Source organism: Haemaphysalis longicornis, unplaced genomic scaffold, assembly GCF_048455015.1.
Source record: "Haemaphysalis longicornis isolate Haplotype H1 unplaced genomic scaffold, Haemaphysalis longicornis Haplotype H1 scaffold_5, whole genome shotgun sequence".
Lineage (NCBI taxonomy): Eukaryota > Metazoa > Arthropoda > Arachnida > Ixodida > Ixodidae > Haemaphysalis > Haemaphysalis longicornis.
In genome coordinates, this window is record NW_027526385.1 from 169,528,712 (window position 1) to 169,545,109 (window position 16,398).

The 16,398-nt window shown below is 43.7% G+C and overlaps 1 protein-coding gene across 1 annotated transcript in view; it reads right to left on the minus strand.

The window, feature by feature from the left end:
- LOC144138818 (uncharacterized) overlaps positions 1 to 12,685 on the minus strand; it is a 28,275-nt gene extending 15,590 nt beyond the window's left edge. Inside the window, exons 1-4 of the mRNA XM_077671295.1 lie at positions 12,528 to 12,685; positions 7,564 to 7,646; positions 5,079 to 5,117; positions 3,327 to 3,359 (exon numbers count right to left, since the gene is read on the minus strand). Coding sequence (XP_077527421.1) covers positions 3,327 to 3,359; positions 5,079 to 5,117; positions 7,564 to 7,646; positions 12,528 to 12,591 — 219 coding nt within the window. The 5' untranslated portion in view covers positions 12,592 to 12,685. The remainder of the gene's footprint in view (positions 1 to 3,326; positions 3,360 to 5,078; positions 5,118 to 7,563; positions 7,647 to 12,527) is intronic.
- Between the last annotated feature and the right edge of the window lie 3,713 nt (positions 12,686 to 16,398).

A 16,398-nucleotide genomic window follows, 5' to 3' on the forward strand; every position in this document is an offset into this window, starting at 1 on the left:
TACACTAGCGATATTTCCCGGCGATGCCCTGGTTGAACACTATATTATTGACGCTAGTGGGTATAACACGTGTATAGTTATTTCCCCATTGTATTGCTTGGTAGTTCACCGTGGAGGTGTACACAACTAGGAACTCAGGCCAGCTGTCAGTACACGAGCTCCTACGGGAGGCATGTGTTTATGAGAAATGGCTAGAAAACTCGTGTTTCAATGGAACTCTCCCGACAAAAATTGCAGCTAAATCGTGCGCTCAAACGCCTACTTACCCGTGGGAACTGTTGCCTCAGTAGATGGGAATGATAAGCATTAGTCACAGTTTAGGAAATGTGGGCTCCTCTGGGAGGCGCATGGTTGCAGAAAGTCGTAACAGATGTCGAGCGCTATGAGCACGCCGGAAAATTGAACCGAATTCTATGTCTAGAGGGGCATAAGATAAAGATTCTAGCTGGCCTCTTTATACACATGCTAGGAAAAAATTGTGCAATTGGCTTTTGGACAACTGTATAGGCGGCATGTGCATGCAAAAATGAATTGGATATATCAAGGCGCTGTATAGTTATTGAGGAATGTGTAAAAACACAGTCTTCCTGAAAGCCTCATTGTCGCTATTAGGTGGTTTTTTTTAAATATTCTATAACAGTATTTGGATACCAGCATGAGTTACTTATATCAATAAAAACCAGTTACATATCTGTACTGGCGTGTAATAAAAAGATAAAGATCTGAAACAGAATTACGGCGCTTTCAATTCTCGCCCTGCTGTTTTTTAAAACTTGCAGCAATATTGAGCTGGAACACCATACTCGCAATTTGATCATGAAATTTGAAGCCATTTGAAACAGCAGTTTCGCTAAGTTCGTCTTTTCGGTGGTTGAGGCGTCCTGGTTAAAAAAATTCTTTTCGTTTTTTTACCGGCGTCGCAAGGCGAAATCATTCATTTTTGTTTTGGGCCATTCCATAGGCAACATTTATTCGCAAAAATCAATTGGATAAATCAATTAGGAAAACATTTATTGAAGAACATTTAGGAACATTCATTCTGTTCCAAAATCCAGAATTCATTTGACGTACAGAGTAATCATTGGTGTATATAGGCACACGCTCAAACTTTTTTACAGGGAAGCAATCTGCCACTCGTCGGTTCAAAGGTTTCGTGCCATTGTTTGTAGCAAAAAACCGTGAAAACAACTGAAGGAAACGGCTTATGTTTCTCTCCTCCAATCAGGAATACAGCACAGCATAGAGCTTAGTATTCCTTTGAAAAACGAAGCATTAAGCAGCAGAACCGCACACTAGATGTGGGGAAACTTCTTATGTGTTTCTGGTAAAAATTAGTTTTGCAGCTGCTCTCCAAAAGAGGGTTGACTTTATTAAAATTTGAATGCATGCGTCATACGAGCCTGGATGCATAATTTTTCACCGAAGACCCCGAGCGCATGCATCGTGCAAGGGAGGACCCGTCATTATTCGCCAGAAAAGCCTTGCGCGAGCTACAAGTCCACCAAGATGACGACAACATTTTATACTTTCCACCATCAACATCTGCACTTGTTTACGACACCTTCGCTGGGTATACATTGTCGCAGCACTGGATGACAGCCATTTTTTTCTTCTGTTCTTTTCTTACTTTGAGCAAGAGGGGATAAAGGGCCGTTGTAGGTGCTGAGAGGAGCCATCATAATACTAGTACCAACCCTACGACAGCGTTTTGCGCGTCTACGTTATTTTTTACCCATTCATTGCCAATACTTAGGGAGATGACAGTTGACATGAAAATCACCATTCTTACTTTCCCGTTATTCCATGCCTTGCATTCGTTGCTCTGACGTAACTATCCTACTCCAGGTTTTCTATCCTAATGACAGTTTCGTGCGATTCTACTCAAGTTATGCACGTTCTAATATTAGAACCTTTTAAATTTATTGCCTCAAGGTGATTTCTTGAGGAGACACTCATCGTTTCACAATAATTAGCTTCCAGCGTAAATATCAATAAAGTGAATAAATACGTATTGTGTCATGTCTATGCTAAATATAATGTTTATGCTTTAAAGCCCGCATTACCCACTACGTGCAGACGATTTCATTTAAGCCATAAAGAACTACAGTTTAGGCGCCAAACAACCCTAAAAAAAGCTAACATCTGCGTGGATATCTAGTGTAAATAGGAAATTTGTGTTAAACACGCACACGTTGGCACGTGCATTACGGTTTAATGCTGAAATTTAATCAATTTCGTTTATTAGAAACACGATGACGTCCAAGAGGCGCAGGTACCGAAAGCGTGCATGCCCTCAAAGATCCAAAAATGGTGGAAGAGTGGGAAACAAAACGAATAGTAACGCGGACAGCCGGTGACTACGACTTCTCCCGGCCTCCTCAAAGCGGGAAATGACTACGGCTACTCAGGTACTGTTAATATGAACGACAGGACAAGGGGGGGGAGGGCCGGGCGGGACAAGAAAAACATTCCGCTTTTGTACTTAGGTATGCATGTCTGCTTGAGTGCGAAAACATTGTAGCTTCATCTTCTGAGCCTTTGCAGCTACCTCGTATGTGTGCTGCTGGTCATACAATACTGTTCGGAAAAACATGTTTGAAGCTCCTCGAAACAGTGCTCGGAGCTGTCTGCATTGTGGTAACAATTGAAGTAGACGAAATAAAGCGAAAAGAGCGATGCGCAATAAAAGTACCAATAACGAAGCTTAAAAAAAAAAAGCCGCAGGGCTACATACCCCTTATAAGATGCCCTTGAATACAAAACGGCGGGGAGCACGCCTTACGTATGAAGGTAGAGCCCTGTTTTCGTTCAGATGCTGTCCGCGCTGGTTAATGCGACATCGGCAGGCCACAAAAGTTTTGTGTCGTAACACCTGACGGTCGTATTATACTAAGAACACATAAATATACTCTCTGATAAGGGCAGAAAATGCATTCAAATTCCTAAATACTCTGCAGTAAATTTGTACATATAAATGTACGTGACAGTTCCTTTTGTTACAAGTTAAAATTGGTGGCGATTGTTGCAGTAAATACCTAAATACCCGTCTTGAAGTATCAGAAAACTGCAGGGTTATTCCCGCTATACTTTCATCGGCATTGGAACTGTGTTGGTTATTCAAAAAGGCGAAAAACCAAAGCCCGTAACACACTGCGTAACCAAATATCGGGCGACATAGTCATAGGGAGACTCCAAATCGGCTGTGGTGAGATGGAAGTACGCACGATAAATGCATTGAAGAGCAACACAGGCAAGTGAAACGCGATGACACTAAAAAAAGAAATAGACCGAAAAGAAAATCTTTTTGAGATAGCAAATTTGCTTACGTTCACCAATGACAGGACTCCTGGGATCAGCGTCTAGAAAAAAGGGTGGAAACAAGAAGCAAATTTTCACGTTGTTTTAGAACGCACAGATGAGCACATAAGTCCTAAGCAAGAATCTAGGCGTCAGCGTTACGATTTTGTTTCAATTCGAACTGCTTGGTAAAGTAAAACGCAAGACAAAATCACAAGAAAAATACTATACTCTCTAACGCGAAGTTCGTGCGCAGCGCAAACTGCAGTCTCCTCCGCCAGGTCTCATATCTGCTGAACCTCAGGAAGTAATCCGGTGATCAGCGAACGCACGGTGGCAGGCGCTCCTCTGCTGTTATCTCGCCGCGGCGGATATTGTTCCAAATCGTGTTTCAACCAGCCACGCATTTCTTCCTTTTCAATGCTCTTTTCTCCCCCGGCGAGACCTGTGTCCTCTGTCGAGAGGCAAAACTTGGCCTAGTAAATATTTTCAGCTTAATAAACACTTTCTTTCTATCGCGTCGTTCGAATGAGCTGGAAACGAAGAAGGAGCGGCTGGCGAAAGTGTGAGCTAGAGAAGATCCTGGGCGACGAAGCATGGCAGAAGGGTGAGTGGGAGCAGGGAGACATACTGAGCGGTGGTGACGCGCTGGGAGATCACGCCTTAGCAGCAAGTGCCATCTTCCGCCCGGTACCCCCCCCCCCCCCTTCCCACTTTCGCGAAATGCTGCTCCACTGTTTTTTTTTTTGTAGCGTAAGCCACGCTGGCCCAGGCGGAGCAGTTTTGCGCGGAACCTGAAGCTCCGTGCTGCGCGAGCTCCAGGAGCTTTGCATTTGACTGTCATGGATTGGATTTGGATTGGATTGGGTTCGATTGGATGAAATTGGATTGGGTTTGAAATCCAATTCAATTGGAGTACGGGTGTGTAGAGAATTGGGTCTACACATTCGCCGGTCTGCGCATTCAAGAGGAATGACATCATAGCAGCGGCAGACACACTGGTTCCGGCGATTGCCCAGCTGTGCGCCTGCGTTGCGCAGTAGTCAAGTCTTATGCTGCGCCAGAGCCGCTTGATAGTGATTATGCGTGGCTGCTGGAGAGCCGTGCAGCACATGCGCGAGAAGCAGTGACTGGACAGGACTGGACCGGATTGGACTGGACTGAATTAGTTGGATTGCTGAACCTTAGCTCATGCTACGTATATCCTGGCATAGCCGAGCTAAGCCACTGCTACTTTGTTTTGGTTTTTGCTGGAGGTTGTTTCGCTCGCTCGGTTATGAGGGCGCCGCTGCGGCCACAAAACAACTGTACCAGGGGCGAAAGTTCTCCTCACTAAAATGTATTAATCACAGTTTCCTTCAAAGGACCAAAATCCATTAACAGGTTAAGCTTTATATACCGTATATAGTGCTTTAGAAAGTAGGTTCTCTTCCCTGTGGTGACGTCCCGTACGAGACGGCTGAGGCAAGTGAGCGAGGGCTGCAACACACGACAACGCTTACAGGTTGGAAAGGAATCCTTGGAAAAAAATGTTTAGCAACAAGTAAAGAAGACACGGAACCACCCATGCGCAGTTAATAGACTAGAGAGTTCTTAGTTTTTGTTGTTACTTTGGGCTGTGTAATTTAGAAGTGTAACAGCACTCGCAAGGCTGTTGTAAACTACAAGGCGTTAGTTCATTAGCTCAGTCTCGCTTCCTAAGCAAAACAAAACCTAAAAAATTTTTCCCGGGAAAAAGCGGTATGACAAGTTTAGGAGCGAGGTTTGTTTGCAAAACTTACCTTGTCATTTTGGCACAGATTCAGATTTTCTCCCAGGCACTGAAAAGTAGAGATATATTTGTACTTCAATGTTATTATACTTCAGCAAACTAAAATACGTTGCACTTTGCTTGAGCATTACATAAACCCTTTCTTCTTATGCTTGATCACTTGAAAAGTCTTTATGAAGAATAGTCACTGCAGCAGTACGAGCTCACGGTGATAAGCCGGTATGTGCCCTAATGGTTATGTATTCGATGAGGCAGAGTATACATTAGAAAAAAAAGCGCAAAAGAGTAGGGCTAATGAACACTAGCACAACGACCACGAGGTAATTTCTAATTTAGGTTAATTTGGAGAAACAGAGGTTTTTAGTTGTCGAAAAATTATTTTAACTTACCCAGGACATAACGGTTTTCGATTCCGTCCGAACGGCTACCTCCCTAACCCGACGTACTGCTAGCCGGGCGCCGATGCACGTGGCCTCTTCAATCGCAATATGAAAGACTTTAAGTATTTCTTTTTTTAGCTTGTTACTTGAACATGCTATCAGCTTGGTGTGATGAACATTTGAACGGTAATGGCAAAGCTTGAAATGGTGCTCCAAATGTCCGGCAAATATATTTCTAACAGCCAAGTTGGGATTCGCCTCGGCGATCTATGTAACACTGTTCAGCATGATGGACAAAAACTTGCTTGCAGCTTTGTGAGATTTCATAGGCAACAATTCTTGTGCATTGCGTGTACTGCAGAGCACATTTCTTAAAGCAAAGGCTAAAGGTCGCCTTGTCAAGCATCGCATATACTTTGGCAATTTTTTTACGGTGCCCTGAATACCAGATTAACATTGTGCCATTATCAGATACAGTGTCACGTACCGTGTGCCAAAAGCGATCACATGCACCTACTCCTATCATCCGGTTTTTAATTGTCCACTCCGTCTTGTTTTTGTTCTTGAAGGCTATCACAAAAGTTAGAGGGCATGTGCGACGACAATTACCTTTTGCGAAGCTTTGATTTTTTATAATAAAGCGGTTTTTAAAATTGCGCCTGTAACACCGTATTGCTGCTTCACTAAGACAAGTCAGAGCTACTGCTGTTTTTCACATTTACAATGAGCGGGGTTCTACAAAATGACCTGCCTTCAGACGCGTAGCTAATACTCCAAACACGTATGCATGGTTAGAAACACGAGCTTCAAATACAAAAAAAACGAATGCTAAAGTAACTGTGCCGCACGCAATTGATTTGGTAGTCTCCAACGCACTTTCACGTGAGTTGGTGACATTAAATTGACCCTGCAAAACTTTTAATAGAAACTTTCACTCTTTCCATCGTTACTGGAAGCACTGCGAAACATACAGTTATTGCCAGCACGGAGCGGCACTGCGTCATGCGCTTGTCGCACCAGATACGCCTTCTGTTTCTGCTTTGTTTTTGTGGCTTTATTTTTAAAGTTGCTATCGAAAAGCGTTCATTGCTGCAACTGATAGAAAACTGGCCAACGGCCGCTACAGGGCCTCAATGACGTTATTCGGGCCGTCTAAAAACGTTGGGAACGGCAAGGAGAGACACATATTTTGAGCCAGAGAGCCGGAAATTATGGCTGAGGTACTTCGCTACCCCCCCCCCCCATATAAATACTTGGTGTGGTGGGTGACTACGTTGTGCAAGCATTTAGGATTTCGTAAATCAAGTTGGAGAAAGTGTTGCAGGGTCCCTTTAACTTGCGGTTTCTACAAACCTCGACTGTGATACATCGGCAACTACTACCAGATAATGGTTCATGTATCTCATTGTTGTAATGACACATCGCTCATCCAGACCGATTTGAACCCGCCTGTGAAAGGCGTTAAAAATCTTGCCTGTCAGAACGGGGGCAGCGACGACTTACACCTTTGCAGTGCACTTAAAGTACTCTTTTGGAAATAATAAATGCAGGCTGAAGGTCTGAGGACACCTGATCCAATGCTAACTATCTAAGCTTGTTTTTGGTAATGCGTTTTAAAAGTGATGTGACAATTTTTAAGTTTGCATTGGTGCTAGGAGTGAAACTAGCTTTAGCAATTATTTTAGACTTGTGAGTAACATGAATTACTTTCCCTTGTGTGCTTTTGGTATTGTGAAGATCATCGTTCACAGAGTACGTAAAAGCTAGCATGTTTTGTGCTTTTCTCCAGACATTGGAAGCAAAGGACAATGAGGGCGTTTTGCTAATGTCTGTGCATAGGTTCCTGTTGGTTATTCAAAGCTTTTTTTCTTATTCAAAGCAGTTGGTACATTAATCAGTTTCTCCGTAATTCCTAAACTTCTTGGAAACATCCCTGTATGTTCAATCATATGGACATACTACAGATAAAGCGCCCCGATATTATGCCTTCCACAATCTTGCGGGGCCTATAGTCACTAAACAGTCCGCATCTCACGCGTCCCACATCGTCAATGTCTTCCCAAACTTCAGACGCGAACTCAGCCACCCAAGTATTGCAAAGGTTATAAATAATACCTTGCCGATTCCGAGCACGTTGGGAAGCGTAACTTCAATGCAGGAGCCGCTTTCACTCGAGTCTGCATTGCTCACATCCGCTCCTACGTTTGGAGGAAAAAACGAATGTTTTATTTTGGTTTGCCAGTGAGCACTGTTGTAGCACTGGAATATAAAAACCTAGGCGCCTTGTCGACATAATTTGAAACAAGTGTATAACGGCTAGTAAGATATTCGCATAGAATCGAAAAACCACAGTTAATTTTTTAAAGCAAGGAGATTTTCTAACTTCAAGAATGAAATATTTTGCCCTTGTCGCATAAATTTAGAACAAATTTTTGCATACGTATGTCTGTTTGATGTTTATTTCGGTTCTGTTGAACAGGGCCCGGAATAAACTTCACGTGAAAATTTAAGAGTAACATAAAATTCTAGTGGTGGTTTTGTAACAAACTAGAGGTAATATTGTCGTTGGTTGTCCGGGTGTATTACATCAAAGTTGGTGCCCAGATTGAGGAATCTGCGGAAAACGCTTGGTATCCCAGTGTTCGCCGAGGGATTCGCCCCAACAATTGTGCTTCAATGCTAACCCTCCAAATGCTATTCAAGCTTCGGTACCATTAAAAACCACCACCAGAACAACCGGTATCACCACCACCACCGTGATCATCATCCTCATCCTTGCAAGTTCAGTGGAAAGAGATGGCCTGCCCCATAGACCTGAAACTGCTCCTGTCTCACACTGCTCTCTAAAAAAAAAAAAAAAACTGGAATTGGAAAACGAAATTTGCCAGTTTTTTTTTCTGGTGTAGGACTGCATTCGAAAAAGACACTGTGCGTAGCTTTCAAGCTATGATAGCAACGTAAATGGACGTTTCTATTACAAATGTTCTCCTGGGAGTTTGATCGCATGTCTTCGTTGTTTCCTTCATTATCCTTTTCTTGTTTCTTTCATTATCCGAGAAGTACCGTTCGTTCTTAGAGGGTATTCTGGGAGAAATCATTGAACCTGTTCATGTGCAATTGTATCAGTTCTTCTTGCGAATAAAAACGAAGCGGGATTATTGCCACGTAGAATATACATTTCAGAATCTGGCAGAACACGAAATTTAGTCAGCAATACCGCATGCCGAATTAGTGTTTTGCTCCGGAGACAGGATCCAAAACTTTTTTTATATTACAATGTGTTTGTATTTAAGCAAATAGAGTACATATATGATCGGCCCAGGAGAAATGAGAAATCTCAACGAACACAGCCTAGCCTTTACACTGTTTTGGGAGCCATATTCCTGTGATTACTATCAACCCCGTGCCGCGAAAAAAAAAGCACTGGCCGACGATGGCGACAAACCAAAGATGAAAGAGGAATGGAAAGAAGAGATAACACCCAAGTGGGCTCTACCCTTCTGAGCTTGATAAAAATGCTCATTTATTTCTGGTATGGTTGGGCGGGGTTTCTACTTCTTAATTCTTTCTTTTTATATTCAGAAGGCTTCTCCATCACTCTACATTTAAAAATCGGGCCATGTATGTATATATGGTCCCCTTTCGGTTGGTCGTGTTATTGGGGTCGCCTTTTTTGGCATGTACCATTCCCCGAGGATCACATTCATCATTGTCATCATCACCGGCTGTATGAAGGGATGCCCCACGACAAACACTTCCAACTCATTATTTATGCCACAAAACGCGGCCTAGTATGACCAATTTAGCAGTGGTGTGCATGACTTCTGAAGAGATCCCTTGAAGACGACGTCATCAGGACTATCCTCCTCCCTCCCCATTGCCTTCCTCTCGCCCCCCCCCCCTGGCCTATGGCCTTCCTTTCTAATGAACGTTAACAACAACATGGTCGCGAGTGGAAGATGGGAGGGTTGACGTAGTTCCGGTGCATCGGCGAGCGAACTAAATGACAATGGCCAGTTCTGGGCCAATCACCCGAGTGGGTATTTGCCATTTGTGAAGCGGAAACAACAATAACAACAAGACAAACGACGACCGGGCTGGGGTTCGGGGGCAGTCTTATAAAGACGGGCTGGCTCAGCATTCATGGATTTGTTCCTGCGGCGTCGCTGTATCTGGACAGGCCCTGAGGTGGAGAACCACCTGCGTCAACTATAGGCTGTCCGAAGCTACTGCCTCCGAAGCTCGGGCTTCCAAACGGCTATTGTCTCGTCTTGTTTCCGTTAGCCGAAGTACGTTAACAGGGTCTTAAGGCGTGGAAGCGAGCGCGCGAAAGCCGCAGAGTGCCCTAGTCGGCGGTGCTACATTGCCAAAACAGTGAGTGGACTGAGACGTGAGCGTGTTGTGTGAACTGACGTAAGGGCGAACTCTCGTTTCGCGCGTTTCTTTTAGATTTTATTAGTGTTAGTTTGCATCCTAGAGTATTTGTGTTTTGCTGTGTTTCAGCAAAAGGATACATCCGCATTCCGTGTAACTTATTAAACAAAACTTTTGCGCCACTTCCTCGTGACACTGCTCCGGCGGTCAGCTGCTCTGCCCCTGAAACAGACCACCCATATTAATCTCCTACTTAGTGATAGCCACTTATTCTCAAAATCTCCTACTTAGTGATAGCCACTTATTCTCAAAATCAGATGTACCGAGGTATAGCTGGATGGCTGAGCGTTGGCTTGAGCTGTTTCAGGTTTTCAGAAATGAAGCGCCACCGTAATGACCTACAAGGTAATCAACAAATTGCGGAAACTCTATGTAGCCCTCTCTTCTTTCTGAAAGATAGAATGTCCGAAATTCTCGTAATAAGCCCCAGCGTCAAGACGGACGTTTATTTTCGAAATTTCAAATTCTTATGTTCGTAACTTTCGGCAGGGTGTTGATGAAGCCGTCAGTAGTATAGTGGGAAACTCGTCGTGGCAGATTCAAATAACGTTTTAAAGGCTGAATGACAAATCGTTTTGCGTTGAACAAAGTTTCCTAACGCTCGGCAATTTTTGCACCTTCTTCTGGTGAGGCGAATTTCAATCGCATGTTTCTCAAAATAGGCTAGTAGCTACCTACATTTGCCTAATAACGTGTTGATCATCATCCAATAGTAGAGCTCACTCTCCTACTTCTCTAGAAAAACCCTCCTTCTGAAACAAAATTTGTGAATACAATTATAGGCGTCATACAAAATGTTTCAAAAAAGTTTTCTTACTTATCTAGGCGTCGCTACAGGTAAGGCTACCTTCAACATTTGTAATGCTTTCTTCTTGAGCCATTGTGATAGCCAGCCCACACGTGTTGTTGCTATGGCCCCGGCACAGTCACCATTTACCCCATAGCGGTAGTTACAGTTGCGGATACATACCGCCATTTCTTGGTGTGCTTAAAACCTTGCCACTTGTGTGTTTGGAGATGACAGTTTCGCTATCGGATAAAGCATAAGGTTCTGAAGCTCTGCTTTGAGGGTAAGGCTAACTGCACGTCTGATTCTTCTATTTCCGCTATGCCTGACGTGTGGGATCTGCGGGAAACAAAGACGTTTGGAATGCAAGCCTTCATGTAGAGTGCACCTGCTAGACCGCAGTCTGATTGCACGCGGCGATAACAAAGAGTGGGGGGTTGTAATTGGATAAAAATACCGGCACATGAGAACACCGATGCCTACTATTTGAAGTAGTATTGAGCAATGATTTTATGACTACGCCGACGCCAACGTCCACAAATATTTTTGTTCTGATTATTCACCCTTCTCACGAATGCGCTTCTCAGAAGGCATGAATTTCCGATCTCCCGAAAGGTGAGCTGTTGTAAACTATTCCACGGATTACACTAAAAAGAAAAGGGAACCTAGGGAAGCGGAAAATTGTGCTCGGAGAAGGGGCCCCCACCTAGCTGAGAACAGGTCTGTAGTTGTCATGGCTTGCACTGTGATTTGTTCATTTACAGATTACAGTCGTCTGTCAAAAATCCAATATGATAAGCTTGCTGACGGCCGTGCCGATACATACCCAACAGAAACTGAAGATATTTCTTTTTCGTGGTAAAATGTGAAGAAATAAAGTCATGTTTTTTCACTGAATATTCCAGTAGAACACGTCTGGCCGACTTGATCATCTCTTGATAGATGTAACTTTATAGAAAATAGCGTATTCATAACTTCATCTAGCCACATACGTTAACTTTCACTTTATCAACTGGCGTGGAGGCAGGCTGTGTGTGAACAGCACAGTATTTGTTTTTTATTTATACTTCGTATCTATGCTCAACGGAGCAATTTTTCATCTCCCGGCTGTGCCGACTTGGTTCATGGTGTAAGGATCATAAAACCGCGATTTAGCTGCTGGTGTTATCACGCTCTGAAAGCCGGACGAATTGCCTCGCCTCATCGCATTTCAGCACAGCATAATATGCGGAAGGTTCAAACTAATGGTTCAATAATAACAGACTACAGAATTAAAACACGCAAAGAATATTGCAAAAGAACGCATATGTTTTTTTTAACAGAAATTTTCTGACAAACTGTGATGATCCTTGTTTCCGCGGCGTGTTTTGTCAAATATCTGATAAAGCTCCACAACTAAGGTTACGCTCGTTTAGCCAACACAGAGCCAGTGTGAGCGTCTAGCAATAACCGTAGCGCGTGCAAATTGACATCGCACTCTCCTGTCCGAGTTAGCATTTATGTGCTGCGCAACATAAAGTTACTGATACTCCCGACTAATTTATTGCAATAGCGCTGCACTGTCTACCTTTAAAACATGTGGCTTGTACATGCCGTGTATTGTGGTGATCATATTATCAGTCTGTACTTAACTCTATGACCATTCTAGGAATGCACACACGCGAAACGGCGCTAAAGTTTTGGGGCAAAGCTTTTACGTGCACTCGGCTTGGCATATTGTCCAGACAACTCTCAAAAGTGCATGTAGAAGAATATGTTTTAAGCAATAAAGATGCATCAGTGCGCAAACTAATAAACTTAACTGGAGAGCCAAAGCGGAATCGAGGAATTAGATAAAATTTGAAAAACATACAGTTACCCTGTGAATAGATGAACGAGGCCGAAAGCAGTGCCAGCGTCAAAATATATGTCGGTGAATTCATTATGAGCCCCTAACTGAAAGCCTATAGCCACAAATACCGGAACTCAGATGTAAAGCTTGAATGGTAGTGTGTGCCGCCGGTCGTCTGATTTATATATACGTGATGAGCAGCATTTTGCGTAAAAGCAGCGAGATGATACCACGAGAAAATCCTGCATGGAGTACCGCCTTCATAAAACAATACATAATAATTGTACTTATGAAATCAGCACAAGTGTTTTCTTAGTTGTTCGAAGGTTTTTTTTTTCTGTAGATCATATCAGCAACCCCTTCTAGTACAGAACTCCCCGGGAGGAAACAGACAATGGCTCACAGATAAGGTGGGCCGGCACTATCTCGTCTTGCACACTCGAGAGCTTTTGTCCTCGTAACGCGAGACAAGCGCTGACAATGGCAATTCCGCGATCACGGTGGTTCCGCATGAGAGGGTCTTATCTATGGCGCATTGGAGGCACCCGCAACTGCCTTTACAGATACCGACCTTTCCATGCTAGCCGATTGCATGTGCCGAATTTCTTCTTGCTTCCCTGGTCGTTTTTGGTCCTTTCTGACGCCATTGCACCAGCAGCCGCTGCATTTGATCCCAATTTCTCGGCTATATATACGTTTGCCTGGTGTGCCTTCGCTGTTGTTTCATCTTTAAGGGGCGAAGCACCCTAAGGGCGACGCTTGTACGGAGTCCGGCGGCCGTGCTCACGACAGAGCATCGTGTAAATCGAAACATCTCTGAACAAAAGGTTCCCAAAAGGTTAACAAGAAAAATATAAAAGGTTCACAAGGTATAGAGCGAGAAAGAGAGAGAGAGAGAGAGAGAGAGAGCTCCTGGAGAGCCGTGCCGCGCATGCGCAAGGAGCATTGGATTGGATTGAATTGAATTGAATTTGGATTTTGATTTCTATCAAACTGGATTGGAATGGAATAAATGAATTGGATTGGATTGTATTGGATAGGATTGGAAATCGTTTCAGCAGCAGTAAGCGCTCTCACGGGTGACTTACGCTAAGAACGATCCCCACTGCTTCACCCACTCGTCATGATTCAATTCGTGGGGATGCGGGAGAGTTTTTTTCGCGGTCCGTGGTGCTCAATCTTTTCCGATTAACATCAGGGGAAGTGCATGGATTCTGCGGGCTCCAGGGTGTGCTCAAATAAAGAGAAATTACTCGAAATTATTACTTCGCCTGCCGGTGGAAGCACACACCCGTGCGACGTCCACCGAACGTTGACCCACCCGGATGTCGTCCACAAAAAGATTCCAGATTCCACAGGTGCTGATTGTTTGCTAACGGGTTCAGTGGCGTTCCGCGGGTTTGAAAGCATCTGAACGAATAAAACCCACAAAACTATTTGTTGCGTTTCCTTCTGTAGCACCCTCGTTAAACGTTCCGTATATGCAAAATTATGGTAATACGCAATTCCTACGCACTATTACGCACCCAAGCGTAACCAATACAGATTACAGATAATATTTCAAAAAAAAAATATTCGAACGGTTTGTCAGAATGAAAACGTGAGACAGACTTCTCGTTTTTCTGTCTTTCTGTTAAATCGAAATACAGGACCTCATGTTTTTCGTATGTTTTGCGCACACTTTGCATATAGGGAATTCATACGGACTATGATTTGGCGTTGCTAGTGGTCGCAGAGAGATATAAGCAATGTTGAAATTTTTTAGCCTAATACAGTATTCTTTTATCATGTGTTGCCGAAAGACATATATATATATATATATATATATATATATATATATATATATATATATATATATATATATATATATATATATATATATATATATATATATATATATATATATATATATATATATATATATATATATATATATATATATATAGGCATATACATACATACATACATACATAGCCAATCAGAAAAGAAAATGAAGGGCTGGTTGAAATAGGGCAGAAATAAGGGTTGGCAGTCAAGAAAACCTTGAAAGCAAAGGAGAGGGTGTGGTAGGTGATTGAAACCGATACAGAATTTGGGGGAAAAAACAAAGTGGCGACAAAATGCCCACCGGGTGGGATCCAAACCCACGACCTCCAGTATACTGGTCTCGTGCGATGAACACTGGGCTACCGCCGGGGATATTTCCCCCTCCACTTTCTGGGGTGTTTATGTTATAGAATGTTTGTTTCCTGCGCCTGGGGGTAGTAGCCAGTGCCCCTTGGACTACTCGGGGTGAAGGGGACCTTGTTTTACCCCCCGGGCCGTGACCTAAGTGTCTACGACAAGGCATCTCCCATGAACCTCGAATTATCCCAGTCCTGTGCTAACTGCGATGAATTTATGCCTGCAAGCTTCTTCATCTTATCTGCTCATCTGACTTCCTGCCACCCACTGACTTCCAGCTGCCCTCCGCCATGCTTGCCTTTTCTGGGAATCTTGTCTGCTACCTTTACTGATGAACGGTTGTCTTCCCTTCGCATTACGTGCCCTTTCCACATCCATTTCTTCTTCTTAATTTCTACGAACATGCCCTTAACACGCGTTTGTTTCCTGACCCACTCCGGTCAATTCTTGCGCCTCAATGATATACCTACCATCTTCCATTCCATTGCTGACTGAATCCTCCTCAGTTTAGGTTTAACCCTTTTAATGAGCCTTCAAGATTCTTCCCCGTAGGTGAGTACCGGTAAGGTGCAGCGGTCCTGCCCTTTCTTCTTAGGCGACATTAGAAGGCAGCCATCCATTATCTGAGCATGCCGGCTGAATGCACTCCAGGCCATTCTTATCCCTCGAGTTATCTCTGCCTCATGGTTGGGATCCGTGGTCACGATTTGGAGTGAGTAGATATATAAAAAGTATGAAATATATTAGCTGGATATGAAATATACTTTGATAGAAAATTCCGGCATACCGCTGCGAATTTCAAGCCGTTTTTAAGAAGCTCGCTCACCGCCACACAAGCCACGGACATCAGACCATCCCGGCGATTTAACGCGGACATCTTATTGCGGACATCCACTGATTGATTTATTAAAAGGTGTAACGCTGCTACGGTTCACAGAAGATGAGGCTTGAGTAGTAGAGTGCTCCAGATTAATTTTGACCCCCTGGGGTCTTTACCCTGTGCCGAAATCTTGAACGAACGGGCCTTTTTCGTCCTTGGCTCCGTCAGAAAAGCGGCCGCCTTGGCAGGCAATCGAACCCGTGTATATTTCGGACATCCATATTGAAATCACAAGTAGTGGAAATATTTCTCCAGGCCAGGTTGTTTTCCAAACTGGAAACTTTGTATGCCAAGGTAAATAACGATGGCCCAAGAGATATACGGGGGAAAAAGCATAAGAATAAGTACCTGAAACGTGCGGACTGTTCGGTGTATGAAATACCGCATTCAAATGAGCGCTTTTCGGATCAAGCACACACTATGCGGACACGAACGGGCAGTAATCTTGCAATAGGTTGCAAGAACTGGGAGGAAAGTGACTGCAGCCCAAATCTGAACAAAACGGACATTTTGAAATGCTATTGAGGCGCTCGCTGCCTGAAAATATCGGAGGGCTCAGTGATTGCCATACGCGGGGAACAATGTGTGACCACGCCGTCGAATGCACTTTCGCAACAAAAGATTGCATATCTAGCCAGTTTAATCTGCCTTGTACTAGACAGCACCCGTGACGCTCTCAGTGTTGCTGGCTTTGTCACTGATATAGGCTCCATAGCGTTTTTGGAGCGTTATCTCAGCCTTGAACCAAGGCATGCCTGCATTCTGTTTTTTTGTGATATTTAATGTCTAGTAGTAAATTGTGCCCCAGTGGTTTTTCACTGCTTTAGTTGGCCA